Raw genomic sequence first — 22,765 nt, forward strand, 5'->3', positions numbered from 1 at the left:
AAAAAAAAACAAATAATTGTTTTAAAAAATACATTGTAAATAATTACATACTTTTTCTTAAAAATAATTATTTTTTTTACACTAATTGATTTGTCTCATTATTCTGTACATAAAAGTATTACGGTAAGATTATCGAAAACTAAATATTTTACGAGATATTTGATTTTTTATATCAAAATATGTCAGATTAAGATATAAAAAAACTAAAAAAGTACTTAATGAAAAAATACTTTATTACAGTGTTTTGAAAAGCTCTGGAGATAAGCTACAAGAATGTGTTTTAAAAAATGGGGGGTTCCCTTTAGAATTTTAAAGTTACCTCCCGCCCCCTTTAGAGGGGGAGCGGGGGCAATTTTATGTTTACGTAGTTAGAAAGGCCCCTCGAAAACATGAAACTTTCTCATGAACAATTTTTTGATTTGACAAATATTTTTAGAGTTATTAGCTTGTAACACTTTACATGGACCACCCTGTTGTATAGTATACATACCACAGGAAAAAAGTATTTGTTTGATACCGTATAATTTCCATGTTTCACTTTTTGATTTTTCCTTCAGAAACAGTTCTTTCTTAAATTGTGCACCAGTTTTGTATGGAGGCCACCAAACCTCTTTCTTTCGTGGCGTAAACCACGAGCAATGTACTAAAGCAATTGATGCTTCTTCAACAATGTCACTAGCAAATTCGACGCCAACAAAATTTAATACTATATTAGATAATCAAAAAAGTATATTACATAAAAGTATATTAAATAATAAAAAAATTTGTACGGAATTCTCTCTTGTGCCTTCTAAGATGTACACTGGGCAATACGATGAACAACCACAGACTTGCACGGACTTGCACAAAGGACAGACTAGCACAGACTAATTCCTCCTTCGCCGATATAACAAAGAAAACACGTGCGCGGTATAACGACGCATGCGTAATTTAAGATATGTTTCGTTCGCAATGCTCATGGCAATATTTCATCTTTATTGTTTGCCAAAAATTGAAGACAGATTATGCTTGCGAACCTTGCAAACGTTATTTGCTTTCACAAGGACGTTATTCGCTTTCATGTTACTCGACACGATGCAAACATCCAAACATTCCCGTTTATTTTTAATCTCGATGTATATGTATATCTCTACCTATAAAAATTGCGTGAACTTTTTTGATTATTTAATAGAATTAATAACAAATAATTAATAACAAATAATTAATAACCAATTTAAATAGAAAATTAATTTAAAACTTAAATTTATTAAAAATTAGATCTATTTAGAACTTTTATAGTTTTAACTTTAAGAGACGTTAAATAAATAGAATAATAGAATAAACAGATAAAAATTTATAACTATAAATGTAATTATATATTTATAACAAAATCATAAATATAGTCAAACACACACCTCTATCAAGGATTTCATTTAGATAAAATGGCATCTTTTTATAGATTATGACGCCAACGTAAAAAATGCATATAGGACTTAAATATTACGTCATACTGATGTAATATAATGACGCCATTATAATGTCATTCAAAAGACTTATATATGATGGTCAATTTTTAATCACTTGGCGTCATTCGTACAAACATGACTAGTATTCGACGTCAAAATGACGAACGTTTGCTACCTAGGATATTTATATATAAACATAAAAAAATCCCCACTTGTACGTGTTGGATGAGGTAATCTCAATTTGAATTAAAGCGCGATTATAAGCAGTATTATCTCATCCACAATAGAGGGCACAAATCAAAATATATATGGGTCATGATTGTGCGAAATAGAACAGACGTGTGTGCGTAGTCAGTCTTGTAATAACAGAGCGACCTTTTCATATTTTGTAACGAGTCCAAGTCCTTCTAATATTTCTTTTCGAATATTATTATATTAGAACATTTGTATTAAAATATAGTAAACGTATATTTTACTAAAACTAATAATTGTGTACTCTTCACTGCTGGTAAAACCTCAACAGGTTATGGACCCAGAGCCACGTGTTGAGTACAAAGTAATAAAACAGTAAAAATAAAGAGAAATTGAAACTTTCGGTACATTATAAACTAATTAGTAAAAAAGTTAAAAATGTGTGCTGCATCAAATACGACTGGAACGTTGGAAGGCATCGACAAATTGAAGGATGCCGATGGATATCCAATGTGGAAATTCCAGATAGAAATTCACTTGGAGGCAGCAGATTTCTTAGAAATTATACAAGGAGAGCCAACAGTTGGACAACTACAAGCGACAGAATGGAAAAGAAAGGATGAAAAGGCAAAGCGGATAATCGTAAGCACTTTAGAAAAACAATCATTGATACATATAGTAACTTGTACTACAAGCTTTGAAATGTGGCAAAAATTAAAAAATATTTATGAAAGAGACTCACAGCATCAGAAATGCGCTCTAATGCAGGAGTTCTTTGAATTTAAGAAGAGAAATGATACCGATATGGCCACACATATAACAGAATTAAAAAATCTCGCTTTTAAACTCAAAAGTTTAGGAGAAGAAATAAATGACACTATGGTCATTTCTAAAATATTAAGAGGATGCCGGAGCGACGGGCGAACTCCGACGGGTTAGCGCCCTCATCTAAGCGTAACTAAAATTATCGATAATACCGACCGAAATTATCGATATAATAGGCTGTATAAAATAAAAATAAATAAATACATTCATTTATTTTTATGTAAGGAGACGAGAATAGAAAGAATAAAAGTTGAGCAAATAAAAGAATATAATAATGGGAATAAAAGAATACAATAATGAACGAGCAGAGAGAGAGAGAGAGAGAGAGAGAGAGAGAGAGAGAGAGAGAGAGAAGCGCGAGTAGAGAGAGAGAGAGAGAGAGAGAGAGAGAGAGAGAGAGAGAGAGAGAGAGAGAGAGAGAGAGAGAGAGAGAGAGAGAGAGAGAGAGAGAGAGAGAGAGAGAGAGAGAGAGAGAGAGAGAGAGAGAGAGAGAGAGAGAGAGAGAGAGAGAGAGAGAGAGAGAGAGAGAGAGAAGCGCGAGTGAACGCGTAAGTGAATATGCGAGGAGCATGAAGCTAAGCGATACGTAGCACATAGCGAGCGAGCGATTAGAAAGAGACAGAGCGTGACAGAGCGTATGATTGAGAGAAAAAAGATACTGCAATAATGTTAGTGCGTACATGTATATTACTCTCACACGCATGAAAGAGACGAAGATAGTACGATTATGTCTGTGTTTGTCATGTACGATTGCAGCTCTGTCTATCGCGACATCACGCAACTAATCTACTGCTCTGTTTTACTCTTGAGCCTCCATCTCGTACACACACATATGCACGAAAGTTTTATAAACCAAGATCTTTTTTACTAGGCTTCTAAATACATTTTTAAACGTTCACTTATATTCTTTCATGCATTTCCGAGTGGGAACCTATTTGATTTTGTACGTACAAACTGCACAACTTTTATATTAAGCAAATATTGTTACGACCTGACGCAAGAAGCCGATAAAAAACTGTAATTTTTTAACTTTTCTTCGTTTTTAACATAAAAGCGCAAGGTTCCCACTTTGTTGATGTATATACTTTAATCGTGGAAAAGGATTTCTCATTTCATGTAACCAATAAAAAAATTTCGGTGTACAAAAATATAATTATTATGGCCTGTAAAACAGGACAGTCCGGCATCTTCTTAACCGCTCTGCCGGAGAGTTACAGATTTTTCGTTAGTGCATGGGAGTCGACATCCTCTGCGGAGCGAACATTAATAAATTTGACAGCGAGACTTCTAGCAGAAGAGGCAAGGAACCGATCGGACCGAGAAGAAGAAGTGGCGTTTAAAATAGAGGAAAGGAAATGTTACAAATGCAACATGAGGGATCACCTAGCGCACGCATGTAAAAAGGTAGATGCTACTAAAAAAGGTAAAGACATAAAATGCTTTAATTGTCATAAAATCGGTCAGATTTTAGCAAGAGATTGCAGAAAAGATTCAGAGAAATCTTGTAAAATATGTAGAAAAACAAATCACCAGGAAAAAGATTGCTTTTTTAGGAAGAAAAAAGGTGACTCAGCGAGAGAGGAAAATAATAAAGTAGCCTTCTTAACAAACACTATAGAAAGAGAAGATTGGATTGTTGACTCAGGATCAACCTCTCACATGACGAACGACTCATCAAAATTAAAGGAAGGACGAAAAATAATAACAAAGGTCGGAGTAGCAAATAAGGAAGGAACCATGACAGCGAAGAAGACTGGAACAGTTGACCTTGGAAACTGTGAGTTAAATAATGTGTTATATATACCAGATCTAAGAAGAAATCTTTTGTCGGTTGGTGCAATAACACAAAAAGGAGGAAAAGTAGAATTCTATAAAGATGAAGTAACAATTAGTAAAAATAAAAAAACTATTTTCAAAGGAAAGAGAAACAGTGCAGGATTATATATTGTACAAAATAATAAAAACATAGAAAGAGCAATGACAGTTGAAAAAAATCCTCAGTAAAACTATGGCACGAAAGATTAGGTCATTTAGGCACAAATAATATGGTCAAATTGCTTAAATTGTCTGAAGATATTAAATTAAAAAAGGAAGAAATTGTAGAACAACTATCAAATTGTGAGACCTGCATACAAGCAAACCATACAAGAATACCTTTCGGAGATCAAAGAAAGAGAGCTACACGACCATTGAAAATTATACATACAAATGTTTGTGGACCAATCACTCCGGAGACATGGGACAGAAACAGGTATTTTGTTACCTTCTTAGACGATTATACTAATTATGTAACAGTCTATCTTATGGAAGGAAAAGGAGAAGTGTACGAAAAACTAAAAGAATATATAACACAAGCAGAAGTAAAATGGAACAGAAAAACTAAAGAGATACGTTGTGATAATGGTAAAGAATATACTAGCAGAGAATTAAAAATTTGGTGTAAAAATAAAGGTATATTCATAAATTATATTCCACCGTACACTCCTCAATTAAACGGAAAGGCTGAACGACTAAACAGAACGTTAATTGAAAAAACTAGAGCTATGATTACAGGAGAAGAAGAAAACAAAATGCTATGGGGAGAAGCAGTGAGAGTTGCTGCGTATCTACACAACAGAAGTCCGACAAGAGTAAATACACAAACAGCATATGAGATGTGGAACAGTGAAAAACCTAACTTGAAGCATTTGAGAGTCTTTGGTTGCACAGCATATGCGAAAGAATTAAGACAGCTTAGAAAATTAGACAACAGAAGTAAAACCATGAAATTTGTTGGCTATACGCAAACAGGATATCGATTATGGGATTCAGAAAAGATGAAAATAATAATTTCAAGAGAAGTACATTTCATAGAGAAAGAAAGTGAATACGCAATAGAAAAGGACAAGAATAAAGACTTGATAGAAAGAAAGAAAAATAAAATCCACATGCAACATGAAGGAGATCTAGATGATGATGAAGAAATTTTAAGCGACAATGAAGAAGATATGGAAACTGCTGAAGAAGACTCCGAAGAAGAAGAAGATGAGGAGAACAGAACAATGATAGAAAACAATGATAGCATAGCAGAGCAAACAGAAAACACACCAAGGAGATCTCAAAGGATAAAAAAATTCCCGGACAGATACAATGATTATGCATACCTGACATATGAAGAAGCCATGAGCAGTAATGATAAAAGGAAATGGATGAGAGCTATACAAGAAGAGAAAGATTCATTAAACAAGAATAAAACCTGGGAATTAGTCGAGGCTAAAAAAGTAAAAGGAAAAAAATGTTTAACAAGTAGATGGGTTTTCCAAATTAAAGAAGATGGCAAATATAAAGCAAGACTTGTTGCAAGAGGATGCGAACAAGGAAAGAATATAGATTATGAGAAATTATACAGTCCCGTGGTAAATAGTGCTGCATTAAAAATGCTATTTGCATTGGCGGCACATAACAACTGGAATTTTATAAAATTTGACGTAAAAACTGCCTTTCTCTATGGAGAATTAGAAGAGGAAATATTCATGCATCTACCAGAAGGATATAAGAAAAGGAAAAACAAGATTTGTAAACTAAAGAAGGCATTTTGTTATGCCTCGGGTGAGGCACGGTAAATTTCGGGATCGTTGCCGGATTAAGATTTAGGAATCTGGGATGCGTCTGGCGGGTTACCCGTAGCACTGGACACTTTTTATGTTAAATAAAAATTTTATTTATTTCAAATGGTCTTAGTTATAATTCGTCCTCGTTTTCATTATCTACTCGTGTCGCGTATCGCGTTAACTGACACTCGCGTAGGGTTGCCAACCGTCCGGTTTTGACCCGGATGTCAGGTTTTCAAGAGTCTTGTCCGGTTGACAAGTCAAACCGGACGTCATATGTCCGGTTTTTAAGTACTGTGACGTTGCCGTCTCGCGCGCGTCCGCCGAGTTCCTCTCCGATCGAAAAAGCGCGGGCTGAAGGGCCGCGCCAGTCGAATCATTGCGACGGTTAGAATTGAATTCATTAGTCTCTGGAATGTTGCTGGCGCATTTTTCAATCCAAACGGCATTCTATTAAATTCGTAGTGTCCGTAGGGCGTTGAAAAAGCTGTCTTTTGTTTATCTTGCTCAGCCATCGGTATCTGATGATATCCTGACGCTAAGTCTAGTGTGGTAAAATATTTAGCGTTTCCTAACTGGTCCAGTATCTCGGTGATATTGGGCAGTGGAAATGAATCGCCTATTGTTAAATCGTTTAGCTTCCGAAAGTCTACTACTACTCGGAGCTTAGGTTTTCCGGATGCGTCGGCCTTTTTCGGTACCACTAATAAGGGTGCGTTCCATTGACTCGCGCTTGTTCGGATTATGCCATTTTTCAGCATTTCTTGCACTTGTTTATTTACTTCCGTCTTGTGCTTATCGGGAAGACGATACGGTCTCGTGTTCACCGGCGAGGTATCAGCGCGCGTGTTTATCTCGTGCTCTACCGTCGCGGTGCACGTCAGTGGTTCTCCGTCCAACTGAAATGTATCGCAATATTCTTCGCATATCCGTAGGAGTGCCTGTTTTTCTTCCGTATTTAAATGTTGCGTGCGTAGTAGTTGTCAGATTTGTCTCGAGCTAGTAGGCTTAAAATTTTTTCTTGCTTGTATCGTGTGTATTTTGGATTCGATTTCGCGTTCTATGTCTTCGAGTGTGACGTTCGGCGTCTGTATCTCGACTTCCGTATCGGTTGTATTTATGATACTAACGGGACACGTGTAATCCTTCGGTTCTACTAAGCAGTTTCCAAGGTAGATTCCTGGAGCTGTTTCCTCTGCTCGTACTATTCCTATCCGATTTTGCTTCGTTATCGCTTTTACGATGGTTTCGCTGCGCGGTTTTAGGATTGTTTTGTTAAACGTATGGAATCTTAGCACGGCTTCTCCTATTTTTAATTGATTTTGATTATAATCACAGGATACCGAATGTTGTTGAAGGAAATCAATTCCTATTATTCCTTCATATTCTATTGGAATGTCGTCTCTTACAACGTAAAATGCATGTTTTACCTTGTGATTTTCTATCTTGATCGTGGCGTACATTTTTCCTATGGTGTGTACTTTATGCCCGGTTATGCCTGTAAGCGCGATTTTACCTTCATGTATTAGTGTGTCATCCTTTAAATGTTTCAATTTTATTAATGAGATGGTCGACCCTGAGTCGTACAACATCTGTATTTTTCCGTCTTTTGCTTGTCGCATTGGTAATGTTATTAGCAATAAATCCGTTTTTTTCTGTGCGCGTGGCATATCTTTAATATGTGTAACGCGATACTCAGATGCAGGTCGCGGTTGTTTCTTTCTCGCTTTATCCTGCTCGTCTTCGCTGCTGCTACTTGCGCTATCGGCGTTCCTTTTCTGTTGTCGCGATTTCTTTCGGTCGCGTATATTTTCTTCGCGCGTTTTTTGCTGATTTCCGATTTTTTGTTTATCTGTACTATGTTTCGGTTTTCCGTTTAGGCTCCAGCATTCGTCGCGGCTGTGTCCTGTTCTTTTGCAATGCGAGCAGTATTTACTTATTGCGTTTATTCGCGAGGGTTTTTCCGGTTTCGGGAGCGCATATCGGCTACTTCGACAATCGCGTCCGTAATGTCCGTTTTTTCCGCATTTAAAGCATTGCGGTGTCGGGTTTCGACTATTTCGCGGGTAACTTGATTCGGTTTTATTTTTATTAACAAAACTACTCGTTCTCGCGGTTCCCGGTCTGAGCTTTTCTTCGGCGCTCGCGCCCGTTATCGCTTCTTGGAGCGTCGTATATCGCTGCGCGCGTACGAGCACTTGTAATTTGTCGTGTAGCCCGATCTGGTAATTTATTAATGCCTGCGCTTGGATTGTTTGTTGAATCGTGCGTTTTGATAATGCGGAGTGCTCCTTTCCTTCGATCATCGAGTCGTATAATTTCATTGCTAGTAAATCAACGCGTTGTCCGAAAGTGTGCGCAGTTTCATTCGGCTTTTGTTTTAGCGAGTTGAATTCGATCTGTAAATGTGTCGTGCTTTGTTTTGACTGGTAACAAGTCTCGAGTTGCTGCTTTAATTCGTCGAACGTTTGTATATCTCGCGTCTCAAAGTCCTGCATCGCTTTCCCTTTTAATTTTGTAAATAGGATGGCTTGAATTAACGATTCTTCGTCTGCTGGGTTTATGTTCTGAACAGCGTATTTGCACGCGTTTAGAAATTCTTGCAATTTATGTCGCGAGGTTCCGTCGAACTCGGGGATCATTATTCTTGCTTCTTTTAACGGCAGATAATTCGGGGCGACGCTTCGTCGATTTCTGATATCGCGTCTCGTTCGCCCATATGTTGTTTCAAACGCATCGTTATCGTTTTCCCTGCTAGTGTCTGTATGACGGGGTAATTGTGCGTCCGCGCTTTCTAGTCGCGTTACTCGTATATTTAACGAATGGATATCCGCGCGTATTTCATTCAAAATGTGGATTATCTGTGTATAATCTCCTCTTTCTTCGCGGTTGATCTCGGGAGACGGCGTGCGGTCGGCCTCCGCTATATTTTGGTCCATTTGGCGGATGGATTGCCGCATGTTTTCTATTTCCTCGTCTACCGCGCTTTTCGGCGGGTTCGCGGGAGTGCGTTCTTGCGGATTTCGCGATTCGGCCATATTATTTTCCTGTTGGCTATAAATCTCTTCCGGATCGAACAGGTCGCTCTCGTAGGACGTTAACGAAAATTCGCGTCGTAAAGATACTCTACTTGGAGTTCTGCTAATATACGGTCGCGTACGTCTAGTCTCGCGTTGGGTGTTGTCAGTGGGGTCAGTCGTATTACGCGGGAGTAGGCTTTCGTCCAATGTGAAAAATGGAAATTTGCGTTCTGTGACGACGTTTTCCGGTAACTCGGGCTCGCTTTCGCTCGAGTATTGCGTCTCTAAGTTTTTTCGCACGTTATGAAGATTTTCTCGCGGTGTTACGCTTAATTTAATCGCTCGTCGGGCTGGTTCGCTCAGTAACCACGATCGGTTCGCTATCGGTTTCGGTATATTCGAACCTTCCGACATTCACGCAGTTATAATTATTAAATTTTTTCGGACTTACAATATTATGACGGCTCGCATGATCGTTCGCTGTGTTAGTAGGTCGCTGACGCTGCAGTCCTTCGCTCGGCGGCTGATACGGCTGACGATGCTCGTTGTACGGCGGTCGTTGTCCGGCGTCGGTGCGTTGTCCGTAGAGTTATCGTAGTTCGCGATGCTTGGCGGCTCACGTTTCTGCTACAGCTGTTGTGGCGATGCTCGTTCTGTTGTCCTTGCGTTGTCTTCCGTCGATTGTGGTTTCCGTCAGCTTCCGTTTTACATGTGCTGGCGTGCCTGCCCTGTTTACACTCGGGGTGTTTTGCAGGTCTTGGGGAAGGCTTGGCTGTTGCTTCCGTCCGTCAACTTCAATTGAATTGATTGCTGGCGTGCCCGCTTCTTTTAACACAACCGTGTCTTTTGCAGGTCTTGAGTGAGCTCTGGCGATGCCCCGGCAGATCCCACCGCTGCCACCAATTTTGTTATGCCTCGGGTGAGGCACGGTAAATTTCGGGATCGTTGCCGGATTAAGATTTAGGAATCTGGGATGCGTCTGGCGGGTTACCCGTAGCACTGGACACTTTTTATGTTAAATAAAGCTTTTATTCATTTCAAATGGTCTTAGTTATAATTCGTCCTCGTATTTATTACCTATTCGGGTCGCGTATCGTGTTATCTGACTTTCGCGTGCGCGTGTTTGAAGTCGGGTTTACGTCGCGAGACTTGCTCCTCGATCTCCACGATTTTTACTGAGTGTGACTACTCGATATTACAATAATTATCGACACTTGCTGTTGACACTTGCGACTATTAGCGCTACTACCCGCGTAATATTAATTAAGGATAAAGACTGCCCGCCGATCGTTAGCGATGGGTCTTTTTATTATCTCCCCTTGGTTTCCCAGGAGGGGATCGGTTAGCGACAAGACCATGTGTCGTGTCGCTCGATTTTTGCGGCAAGATCCGGATGCAAGCTAAGGAGTTCTAAGGGACTTCTTTGCTTGCATTTTCGCAATTTCCTTTTCGCGTTTAGGTAGGATCTCTACGTTGCATTTTCGCAACGCATTAATTCCGCTTGCCTTAATTTCCGCGTTTTCGTAATGAGTGATTGCGCGGACGCTCGGGCTTCGCGCGTGGCTCGCGTTGTCAGCGCTTCGCTCGGTCAACGTTCGTAACGTGATCTATATTCGCGTTACACGTTGAGCAATGTCTTATCGTATAAAATAATATATCTCTAAAATAATATGTATCTAGTGATTCGTATATAGCCTTTTCGGGCTATAACACATTATATGGTCTTAAACAAGCATCAAACAGCTGGAATAAGAAATTCACGGAAACACTAAAAAAATATGGTTTAAAACAATTGCTCACAGAGAAATGCATCTTCAAGAGAGAAGATAATTCAGCACTCTTAGCAATCCATGTAGATGATGGGATACTATTTGGCAAAAACGCACAAGATTTAAGAAACTTACTCCTAAAACTAAAAAATGTATTTGATATAACATTTAATAAAAATCCAAGCTCTTTTTTAGGTTTAGAGATAGAAAAGTGGCAAGAAGGCATCAAACTCAATCAAAATAACTACTCGGAGAAAGTACTAGAAACATATGGGATGAGCAATGCAAAATCAGTGGACACACCGATATTAGCTAACACAGAAGTAAACAGTGGAGGAAGCGGGACGAAATCTTTCCCTTTTAGAGAAGCCGTGGGAAGCCTACTCTATCTCACAGCCAAAACCAGACCAGACCTGAGTTATGCAGTAACGTATAACAGTAGAAATACACAGAATCCTTCAGATATAGACATAATTAATATTAAGAGAGTTCTAAGATATTTACAGGGAACTAAGCATTTAGGAATAACATACAATAATAAAGGAAATGTACAAACACTTAGAGCGTTTTGCGATGCGGATTATGCAGGTGACGTAGAGACTAGAAAAAGTACATCAGGGTACATAATAAAATTTTGCGGAGGTCCTATAAGTTGGGCATCACGTAATCAACCTATTGTAGCATTGTCGAGCACAGAAGCAGAGTTCATTTCGGCCGCTGATTGTTGTAAAGAATTATTATTTTTAAAAAACATATTGGAAGAATTAATTGATAAAACTGTAAATGTTGAAATGTGTATCGATAATCAAAGTGCTATCAAGCTTATTAAAACTGGAATATTTAATCGAAGGTCGAAACATATAAACGTGCGATTTCACTTCATAAGTGAAAAGGTTAAGGAAAATAATATCAACATTGTATATTGTAATATTAGCGATCAAACTGCCGATATTTTTACAAAGCCGCTAGCTACAATAAAATTTAGAAAATTTAGAGATATGATAGTGCAGTAGGATTACATTATTAATTGTAAAACTGTATTTATAAGTTAATTTTGTTTATTAAAGAAAACATTGAGATTAAAGAGAAATGTTGGATGAGGTAATCTCAATTTGAATTAAAGCGCGATTATAAGCAGTATTATCTCATCCACAATAGAGGGCACAAATCAAAATATATATGGGTCATGATTGTGCGAAATAGAACAGACGTGTGTGCGTAGTCAGTCTTGTAATAACAGAGCGACCTTTTCATATTTTGTAACGAGTCCAAGTCCTTCTAATATTTCTTTTCGAATATTATTATATTAGAACATTTGTATTAAAATATAGTAAACGTATATTTTACTAAAACTAATAATTGTGTACTCTTCACTGCTGGTAAAACCTCAACAGTACGCAAAAAAAGTTTAATATTTGCCCCTAAAAAAATTATTACAAAAAGCTGTGATATCCCTCTAAAAAAAACCTCACAAAAGTAAAAAAATACGCCAAGTATATAAAAAAATTCCAACTTGTACGCAACAAAAAGTTTAATATTTATCCCTAAAAAATAACTTTAAAAAAAATTTTCATAAAAAATGACTCTAAAAAATAAAAATCTTTAAAAAATAAAAAATAAAAACTAAATATGAAATCAAGTTAACTAGCCAAGTACATAGAAGCAGTTCAATTTGTGAGGGTTTGTAATTTGAAATAGTATTTGTCATAAAATCAATCTTGCATTTATAGAAATATTATAGATTCTCTCGAGAAAATTACAACGCATTTTATTTTTATAAAATTACGCTATTATGTCCCCCCCAAATAAATATTAGATATAATATATAAAATTGTTGTTCCTATAAGAGAAGAGAACCGAATCAACACATGTCATGCATTTCAGACTTTCGCGCGTAACTTGTGCACGCATCGTGCGTTTGGCGCTACCTACGCACTCTCTATATACTTTACTTTCTTTTTCCTGCAAGTGTAGAGTACAAAGAATAAATTATAGTCTTGATTCAATCGTCGTTTATTCCTTAAAATAACGCCCCACCTAATCCTAAACCAACAGGTTATAGGCCCAGCACGCTTCCACTGCGCAGTTTGAGTGATTAATTAATCTAGAAAATATAGATTGAAAACCAGGCAAGTAAGACACGCCAGAGCTAACTTCAAAACTGCCACGAGGCCGACACTCGAACGCGACCAAAAGAAATTTTTTTTTATTGAAGCCAAACTAAATGTAAAATAAAAGGTAAATTTGTCGGCACACACGTCGAATATCGAAAAATTGAATAAGGAGAATTATGATACGTGGAGACTACAAATGGAAGCCATCCTCATAAAAAATGATTACTGGAATTATGTAAACGGCACTAAGCTAAGACCAAGACCGACAGTAAACGCAGCAAATGTTGTAACGAACCAAAACGACATCGACAACTGGGTGCAGATGGACCAAAAAGCAAAGGCCGACATAATACTGGCTATGACACCTTCTGAATTGTGTCATGCAAAACACTATGTAACGTCAACTGAAGTATGGCAAAAATTAGAAGAAGTTTACCATTCAAAAGGGCCAGCGCGTAAAGCGACGCTTTGGAAACAACTGTTGTTTACAAAAATGCGCAAAGGTGAGAATATGATGGAACATATGAATAATTTCTTTGGCACGGTTGACAGGATCGCAGAAATGAAGATTCCAGTAGCCGCAGATCTTTTGGCGATACTCCTGCTGTATAGTTTGCCGAACAGCTATGAGAATTTTCGCTGTGCCATCGAAACGAGGGACGAGCTACCGTCACCCGAAGCGTTGAAAATCAAATTGTTAGAGAAATCCAATTCAAGAAAGAAAAAAACGGCTCAAGCGGACCAGCAACAGGACGCATTCTTCGCAAAAGCATCTACGAGTCGATGGAAATCATCTCAATCAAAGAAGATGCCACATAAAAAGGCAAACGACACAAGTAAGCAACAAAAAAATTATAAATGCAATTATTGTAGTAAAATAGAGCACAAGGCATCGGAAAGTTGGAAAAAGACAGCAGATCAAAAGGCAAAAAATATAACCAAAGAAAGCGCAGCTAATGTAGACGCTGAGGAGGCCTTCTGTGCTGTTGAGTACCTGAAAACCAAGAATCGTAGAAAACAAGCATCGAACACTTACGAGTGTTCCTGCCGGAAGAACCAGCATAATTTTTCTTCCAGGGAACAAGTTTTATAGCCGTTGCGATGAATGCTGAACAAATATTAATTGACAATTGGTGCATCGATAGCGATGCAACGTCGCATATGTGCCACAAAAAGGAAAAATTTTGCGATTTTACTCCACTGGCAAATCAATACGTGAAAGTAGCTGCAAACCAAACGACGGAGATTCGAAGAAAAGATCCTATCCGTTTGACAGGTTTCAGACGGAAGCAAAGAGAAGAAAATAAGACTTAAAAAGGTCTTGTATGTGCCTGAACTGAGTGTAAATCTTATGTCCATCTCTAAAATGACTGAGAACGGCCACGAAGTCCGATTCAAGGGTGACCACGTATGGGTTTCAAATTCTAGTGAGGAAACTGTAATTAAGGCAAGTAAACAAGGCGCTTTATATTTTTTACACACAGACACAGAATCTACAGCAACAGCAAGCGAAATGGAAATCTGGAACAAGCGCTATGGACATCTCAACGAAAAAGACCTTGGTATACTTACCTCTAAAGAAATAGTCCAAGGCATCCGGATGAAATCCGGTAAGAAAATGCCTGTATGCGAAGTTTGCATCCAAGGAAAGCAAAGCGCAACTCCGTTTCCAAAAACATCACTCGTGAGAGACTATGGACTCTTCCAGCTCATTCATTCAGACGTTTGCGGACCGATGAAAACAAGGTCAATTGGTGGGGTCCTTTACTTTGCAACTTTTAATGACGAAAAATCAAAATGGGTGGAGGTAAGCTTCCTGAAGACAAAAAACGAAGTCAAGAATGCGTTCATAAAGTTTAAGGCCATAGAGGAAAATCAAACCGAATGCAAAATTAAAATCTTACGGACGGACAACGGACTGGGGTATTGTGAACCGGAGTTTACCAAGCAACTTAAAGAAGCTGGAATTGGAAGAGAACGCACAACGGCGTATACTCCGTAGCAAAATGGGACGGCGGAAAGGATGAACCGTACACTAGTCGAAATGGCCAGGTGCCTGCTTTTGCAGTCAAATCTTCCACTGAGTTTCTGGCCGAAGCCATAGCAACAGCCGCGTATATAAGAAATAGGAGTCCCGCGAAAAGTCTAAATGAAATGATGCCTTTTGAGGTCAAAATTGGGACCAAGCCAGATGTGTCGAATTTCAAGATCTTTGGCTGTAAGGCGTTTGCACTGGACAAAACGCAAAAGGAGAAATTTCAACCGAGGTCAAAAAAATGTATATTCGTCGGTTTCTCAAGTGAATCCAAGGCTTATCGTCTGTGGGATGGAACGGCTAAAAGAATCATTGTAAGCAGGGACGTAAGGTTCATCGAAGAACCTGAGCGTCCTGAAATTATAGATGACCAAAAGAAGAATGCGAAGTTTGAGATAATTTTGACCAATCCCAGCGCGAAAAGCGAAGCAGAAATTATTCGAATTGAAGAACACCAAGATAACGAACACGACAATGTGGAGGTAGCGAGAGACTCGAACGACTCCGGCAACGAAGAACCATACGATTGTGTTGAAGAGATCAATGCCGATTTGCAAATACAGCCTACTTCTTTTAAGAGGGGGCCTAGTCGTCCTAGACTGCTCAAGGGTGAAAGGGGATGACCTCGCAAGTTGTATAATATGATCAAGCATGAAACGAATCTAGCCTGTTGTGAGACGAACGATTTAACCGTAGAAAAGGCAATGAACGGACCCCTGGCAAAGCAATGGAAAAAAGCTATGCAATTAGAGTTTGATGCGTTGAAAAGAAATAACGCCTGGATCCTTGTTAAACGACCTCGAAGCAAGAATGTCGTCGGTTGTCGATGGGTCCTGAGAACGAAATACAGTGCGGATGGAAGCGTGGAACGCAAAAAGGCACGCCTAGTGGCAAAAGGCTACACCCAGCGGCCTGGAGTGGATTTTAGAGAAACGTTCGCACCTGTAGCGAGGCAGAGCTCCGTACGAATTGATTTGTCTCATTATTCTGTACATAAAAGTATTACGGTAAGTGGAGGAGAGTGACTGCGTTCCCCTATGTATTTTGCAGGAGGGGGCCGTCTGTGTCTCCGGGTGGCGATGCTCGTTGGCCGCTGGTGATGGTGGCAACGGTGATAGGCGTGGAGGATAGTTCCAGCCGTAGGTCGGCGAGGTGTAGCGCCGTACCTTTACGTCCCACGTCGTCAGGAAGTCCCTGCCCGGACGGGTGAAGCGCACCGGCGACAGCTCCAAAGGCTGCAGCTTCCACTCCTGGAAGGACCGGATGAGGTGCCGGCGAGTGGAAGCGATGGTCGGGGGCTTCACAGGATGTCCGGTCCGCAAACTGGGCCCAGGTGAAGAGGGCGGCGGAAGTGGACGTGGACGTTCCTTTCCCTGCTGCTTTTTTCCTCTTCGCAAGGTGCGAGGGGCTTATACGGGCGGACCCGAATTTCCGCCCGTCGTCGCTAACTTCCGTTCACTAAGCGAGAGGTGTCTTCTCTCTAGCAGCGAAAGCCGCGACTGGTGATATCGATCGGTTCACCCTCTTATATACTATCACTCGTTGGATTTCACTTCCTGGCGCCGACTCCCGGCTGCCGCCGCGTCGCGGTACGTTCCCGTAGTTTTTTGGGCTTGCACGTGTTCCACGCGTGAGTCTGGGCGCGCGCGCTTGCCGCCATGTTGTAAGGGACGCAAATTGGTTCCGCGCGCCCGTGCTCTTGTGGTGGTTATCCGCCACAGGACCCCCTTGGTTGTGGTAAGGTCCGTTTGCTTCTTAAGATCCGTTTGCGAACCGTACTGGTGGTCGTGTCGTACGAAGACTGTCGGTGTTGTTCCCATGTTGTTAAAGATGAAGGCTGCTTTGTTTCCGTGTCGTTTCAGACGTGGGCATAGGTTGCTCATCGTGGCTCGTAGTCTGCTTACTACGTCCTCGTTGTTGTCGATCGTTCGGTCCTCTGCTGCTAGGAATTGGCCTGTTAGGCGTATAGGTTCACCATATACGAGTTCTGCTGAAGTGGCGCCAAGGTCTTCCTTCCAGGCAGCTCGTATTCCCATTAATACGATCGGTAAGATTTCTGTCCATCTTTCCGTCGCGTGGCACTTTATTGCTGCCTTGAGCTGCCTGTGGAATCGTTCTACCATTTCGTTGGATGCCGGGTGATAGGCTGCTGTTCGCAGGTGTTTCGAGCCTGTTAGCTGCGTCAGTCGTCTGAACATGTCGGCCTCGAATTGTCGTCCTTGGTCCGTTGTTATTCTCACGGGGGCTCCGAATCGTGATATCCACTGTGTGAAGAGGCGCGTGGCTACGGTTTCTGCCGTTATATCTGGAATAGAGACGGCTTCCGGCCATCTTGTGAACCGGTCGATCATTGTCAAGCAGTAGCGTTTCCCTTGTGATATTGGTAGGGGTCCCACGAGATCTATGTGAATGTGTTGGAATCGCTTTGTTGGTGCCTGGAAAGTCCCTGTTGGCGTCGTATTGTGCCTCGTTATTTTGGCTCTTTGGCACGCTAGGCATGCTCGTGCCCAGTTGTTGCAGTCGCGTTGTATCCCTGGCCACACGTAGCGTTGTGCGACGAGTTTCGCCGTTGCTTTTATCCCTGGGTGAGCCAATCCATGCAGGTATTCGAATACCTGCCTTCTATATGGTTGGGTCACGAATGGGCGGTTGGTAGGCGTCGATGTGTCGCAGTGCAGGTATGCCGTTGTTCCGGGTATTGGAATTCTTTCTATTTTTAATCCGGTTTCTTTCTGTAGCGTCTGTCGGAGTTCCTCGTCTTCTTCTTGCGATTTTGCGAGCTCTTCGTGATCCATGGCCCTTTGTATTGCTTCTAGCCGGGACAGTGCGTCTGCTACGACGTTTTCCTTCCCTGCCAGATATTGTATGTCGGTCGTGAATTGGCTGATGAAATCGAGCTGCCGTGCTTGCCGTGGCGAGCTGCGTAGCGGATCCTGATTGAACGCGTATATTATGGGCTTATGATCGGTATAGACTGTAAATGCTCTCCCCTCTAGCATATGCCTAAAATGTCTTATGGCGGTGTATACTGCTAGGAGTTCGCGGTCGTATGGACTGTACTTTTGTTGTGCTGGATTGAATTTCTTGCTCATGAATGCAAGTGGCTGCCATCCCTGTTTGCTTCGCTGCTGTATCACGGCTCCGAGGGCCGTATCTGAAGCGTCGGTGGTCAATGTCAGTTCTGCTCCGGGATCAGGATGTGCCAATAATGTTGCTTGAGCCAGACTGTCCTTGCATCTCTCAAACGCCTTCTCAAGTGCGACTGTCCACTCGATGGGTGCGTTGTTTTTTGTTTTAGGTCCTTTTAGTACGTCATTCAACAGGGCTTGGTCTTCTGCGGCTCTTGGTACGAACCGGCGGTAGAAATTTATTGTGCCCAGGAATTGCCTCATCTGTTTCACCGTGCTTGGTTTGCGGAAGTTTCGTATCGCGTCTACCTTTTCGGGTAGTGGTTGCGTTCCCTTTTCGGAAACTAAGTAGCCGAGGAATTTTACTTCCTTCTTCCCAAATGCGCATTTTGCTGGATTTATCTTTATACCGTAGCTGTTTAACCGCTCGAACAATTGTTTTAAGTGGTTTTTGTGTTCGTTTTCTGAGCGTGAAGCTATCAAGATATCGTCGATATAGGCATAACAATACTCGAGTCCATGTATTACTTCGTTTATAAACCTTTGGAACGTCTGTGCGGCGTTACGTAGTCCGAAAGGCATGTACAAAAACTCATAGAGACCGAAGGGTGTCGTAATAGCCGTTTTTGGGATGTCCCGCTCGTGTACCGGAATCTGATTGTAAGCGCGCACGAGGTCTATCGTGGTAAACACCGTCTTCCCATGGAGAGCTTGTGAGAAGTCTTTTATGTGCGGTATCGGGTATCTATCCGGTATCGTGCGTGCATTGAGCTTCCTGTAGTCTCCACACGGTCGCCATGCGTTGCTTTCTTTTGGCACCATGTGTAATGGTGACGCCCACGGGCTTTTCGAGGGGCGGATTATGCCTTCCTGCCTTAGCAGGTCGAACTCGGCCTTGGCTATCTTCAGTTTATCTGGTGCTAGCTTGCGAGGCCGGCATGTTTCCGGTTGCCCGTTTGTAGTTTTGATGTAGTGAACGGTGTTATGTTTAACCCTGCTTTGTGTGACTGCTGTTCGGCTGTGTGATCCCTGGGTATTTTCGCAGCAGGTCCTGGTACTCGTTGCCTTCTACTAATGCCTTTATGGAGAGGGTTTTGTCACTGCTGGCCGACCCTTCACCGGCGAGTCCGGTTGTTCCGTCTAACAGCTTCTTGTTTCGGATATCCGGCAGAAGATGGTAGTGGCACAGGAAATCTGAACCTATGATCGGGTGAGTTACGTTGGCGATGATAAAGCGCCATGGGAATGCCCTCCTCAGTCCGAAGTCGGGTTGTAAAGTGACTGTCCCGTACGTGTTGATGGTCGAGCCATTTGCCGCAAAGAGCCGATATGCTTCGGCTTGCCGGCGCTTTCCCGTTCTGGAGTACGGGTACACGCAGACGTCTGAGCCGGTATCTATGAGATATTTTATTCTTGTGGTATGGTCTGTCATGAATAAGCGGCGAGGTTCGGGGCTGTCATCGTTTGCCGCCATCAACGATTGCCCTCGTCGTTTCCCGGTTTGTAGATGCAGGGCTTCGTGCATTTTTCGGCCTTGCTGCCGAATCGACGGTGGTAAAAACATATCCCGTCTTGCCGAGGGGTTCTATCCCTCGCTCTGCTTCTCGATCGCTCTCGCTGTCTCCCTCTGGAGCGGTTCCGGTTTTTATCCTTTGTCATGCTTTGCGCCAAATCGGTCATTCCCGTGGTGAGGGTAGCGACTTGCTGTCGTAGGGCCTCTATCTGTGCTTCCCAGGCGGGTGGGGTAGCCTTCTGCGGGGTTGTGGTTGCTAATATCATTGACCTGCTTCCGACTTCGTGTATGCGATCGGCCTGTTCGGCTACGTCCTCCAATTTGTCTTGAGTGCGTGTAGCTAGGATAGCCTGCATCTGTGTTGGAAGTCGCCCCAACCATAGGGTGCGTAGGAGGTCGTCTGGCACCGTGGTGCCGGCTAACGTGCTTAGGTGACGTAAGAATTGTGAAGGTTTTCTGTCGCCTAACTCCTCATGTTCTAGGAGCTACCGTATCCGCTGTTCGTGGGATACTGATAGTCGCTGTATCAACGCTCTCTTGATAGTTTCATATTTCTGGTGGGTTGGCGGATGCGTGATGATGTCCTTCACCTCTCGTGCTTGTTTCGGCTCCATCCGTGATAGGACTTGTGCGAATTTGATGCCATCGTCCGTGACGCCGCTAAGGGTGAGTTGTCCCTCTAGCTGAGCGAACCATAGCTCGGGTTCGTCTGGCCAAAACGGAGGTATCCGAACGGCTATCCGGTTGACGGCCGGATCCTCGTCGTCCAGCAGGACGGTGGTGTTTGTGTCCTTCGGCATCTTTCCCCTCAGATCACGTCGGGGTCACCAATTTGTGGGGTTCTATAGGGTGTGTGTGTGGAAGCGCGCTTACTTCCTTCGCCCCACAATACGTAAAGGGAAGATGTCGATGGAAGGGATGTCGTCAAAGATCACTCGCAAGTACTGCGTCGCCTTCTCCGATGTGGAGGAGAGTGATTGCGTTCCCCTATGTATCCTGCAGGAGGGGGCCGTCTGTGTCTCCTGGTGGCGATGCTCGTTGGCCGCTGGTGATGGTGGCAACGGTGATAGGCGTGGAGGATAGTTCCAGCCGTAGGTCGGCGAGGTGTAGCGCCGTACCCTTACGTCCCACGTCGTCAGAAAGTCCCTGCCCGGACGGGTGAAGCGCACCGGCGACAGCTCCAAAGGCTGCAGCTTCCACTCCTGGAAGGACCGGCTGAGGTGCCGGCGAGTGGAAGCGCTGGTCGGGCCGTACCCTTACGTCCCACGTCGTCAGAAAGTCCCTGCCCGGACGGGTGAAGCGCACCGGCGACAGCTCCAAAGGCTGCAGTTTCCACTCCCGGAGTGACCAGCTGATGTGCCGGCAAGTGGACGAGTTGATCGGTGGCTCCGCAGGAGGTCCGGTCCGCAATATTGGCCCCGGTGAGGTGGGCGGCGGAAGAGGACGTGGACGTTCCTCGTGGTTCTTCTGTCTGCGTCTAGGCAATGTGCGGAAGGTTTTTACGGACGGACCCGAATTCCGTCCGCCGTCGCTAAGCTCTTTGCTACTAAACGAGAGAAGTCCTCTCTAGCAGCAGTGAGCCGCGACTGGTGATATCGATCGGTTCACCCTCTTATATACTATCACTCGTTGGATTTCACTTCATGGCGCCGACTCCCGGCTGCCGCCGCGTCGCGGTACGTTCCCGTAGTTTGTTGGGCTTGCACGTGTTCCGCGCGTGAGTCTGGGCGCGCGCGCTTGCCGCCATGTTGTAAGGGACGCAAATTGATTCCGCGCGCCCGTGCTCTTGTGGTGGTTATCCGCCACAATATACTTGGCGTATTTTTTTTACCTTTGTTCTATCATATTTTCATAATATTTTTTCTTCTTTGTCCTAATTAACTTAACTATTGCATTTCGTACAATTTTAAATTGCAACCAATTTTGTTCCGTGTCAGCATACAATGTCTTCCTATATGCCTCATTCTTTTTAACCACTGCTTCTCTTATTTTATCCGAAAACCACTTTTTCCCTTCCCATGTACTCGGAATTCTAAAATTTTTCCTAGGTGCTGTAGCATCCAACGCATTTACTATACTATTAACAAATTTCTTCGCTCTCACACTGACATCCATACTTTGGTTTTTCTCTAATTTATTTTCCACTAATTTAATAAATTCTTCTATATTAAACTCTATAATTCCTAACACTAAAGTATTAGGGGCGCATAAAAGTTTATTGTAAAAACAATTTAATTTTAACATAAATAAGCATAGAGCGGTGTAAAGCGGACTGTTGTGCCTCTAGCTGCTAAGGAAGAGGTCTTTTGGGATTTATACGCACAAAGGATTAGGATCCACGCTCGAAATAAGACATTCCCGAACGTTAGGTATAAATTGATATATTTCACAGATTCTTGTACACTATCACTAAGTCGCGATTATAATAGTCGGGCGCAATACGTACGGTACTTCGATACTATTGATATATGCGAGCGAGTAGCGAGCGATGTTAATGAGCTATATTAGAGCTATATTACTCAGACATCTCGCGCTCAATATATATTAATTAATTAGGTCGTTGATTAGGGAGGAGTGTGGTGTCCCTGACCGGAGCATGTCTCGTGCTCCGCTCGTCAGCTGTCTCGTCAACTGCTTACTCAGCTTCCGAGAACTTGACCGTAACTTCCTTCTCTTTAGTCACGTATCATACTTTTATTTTATTAATAATCTTTTATTACTTAACTCTTTCTTAATTATTTTTCCTTGATCTCTTTTCTAATTTTAATGCATTGCTTTACTCAGCTCTTTCTTAATCTTTTCTGTTTAACTTTATTGTTTTATCTTTTAATATATTAGGAAATTGGTCGGGCTACGACAAAACGCTTACAAAATGTGCTCACAATGTCGAAACGCGAATCTATACAACAGACATCACACCTCGAATTTACGCGATTCCCACTCCCTCAATTCGCGATATAATCGCGAAAGAAAGACGGACCGAAATGCACGCGAATTCTAAACGCGAAGATTCGCAAACGACATACAAACGTAATACAACGAATTGACGCGACTCACACTCACACTCAAACGACCGACACACGACACGAACGAGACTTAAAGGCTAAACGTGCGAGAACCAACGCAAATACAAT

The 22,765-nt window shown here is 42.1% G+C and overlaps 1 protein-coding gene across 1 annotated transcript; it reads right to left on the reverse strand.

Moving 5' to 3' along the window:
• Positions 1-19,591: 19,591 nt before the first annotated feature.
• Positions 19,592-20,431, reverse strand: LOC115245109. The gene is made up of 2 exons (XM_029823222.1): positions 20,121-20,431; positions 19,592-20,057 (listed from the first exon to the last, which is right to left on the reverse strand). Exons 1-2 carry the CDS (start codon positions 20,429-20,431, stop codon positions 19,592-19,594), a joined length of 777 nt encoding a protein of 258 aa, XP_029679082.1.
• Between the last annotated feature and the right edge of the window lie 2,334 nt (positions 20,432-22,765).

Source organism: Formica exsecta, unplaced genomic scaffold, assembly GCF_003651465.1.
Source record: "Formica exsecta isolate Colony F162 unplaced genomic scaffold, ASM365146v1 scaffold914, whole genome shotgun sequence".
Lineage (NCBI taxonomy): Eukaryota > Metazoa > Arthropoda > Insecta > Hymenoptera > Formicidae > Formica > Formica exsecta.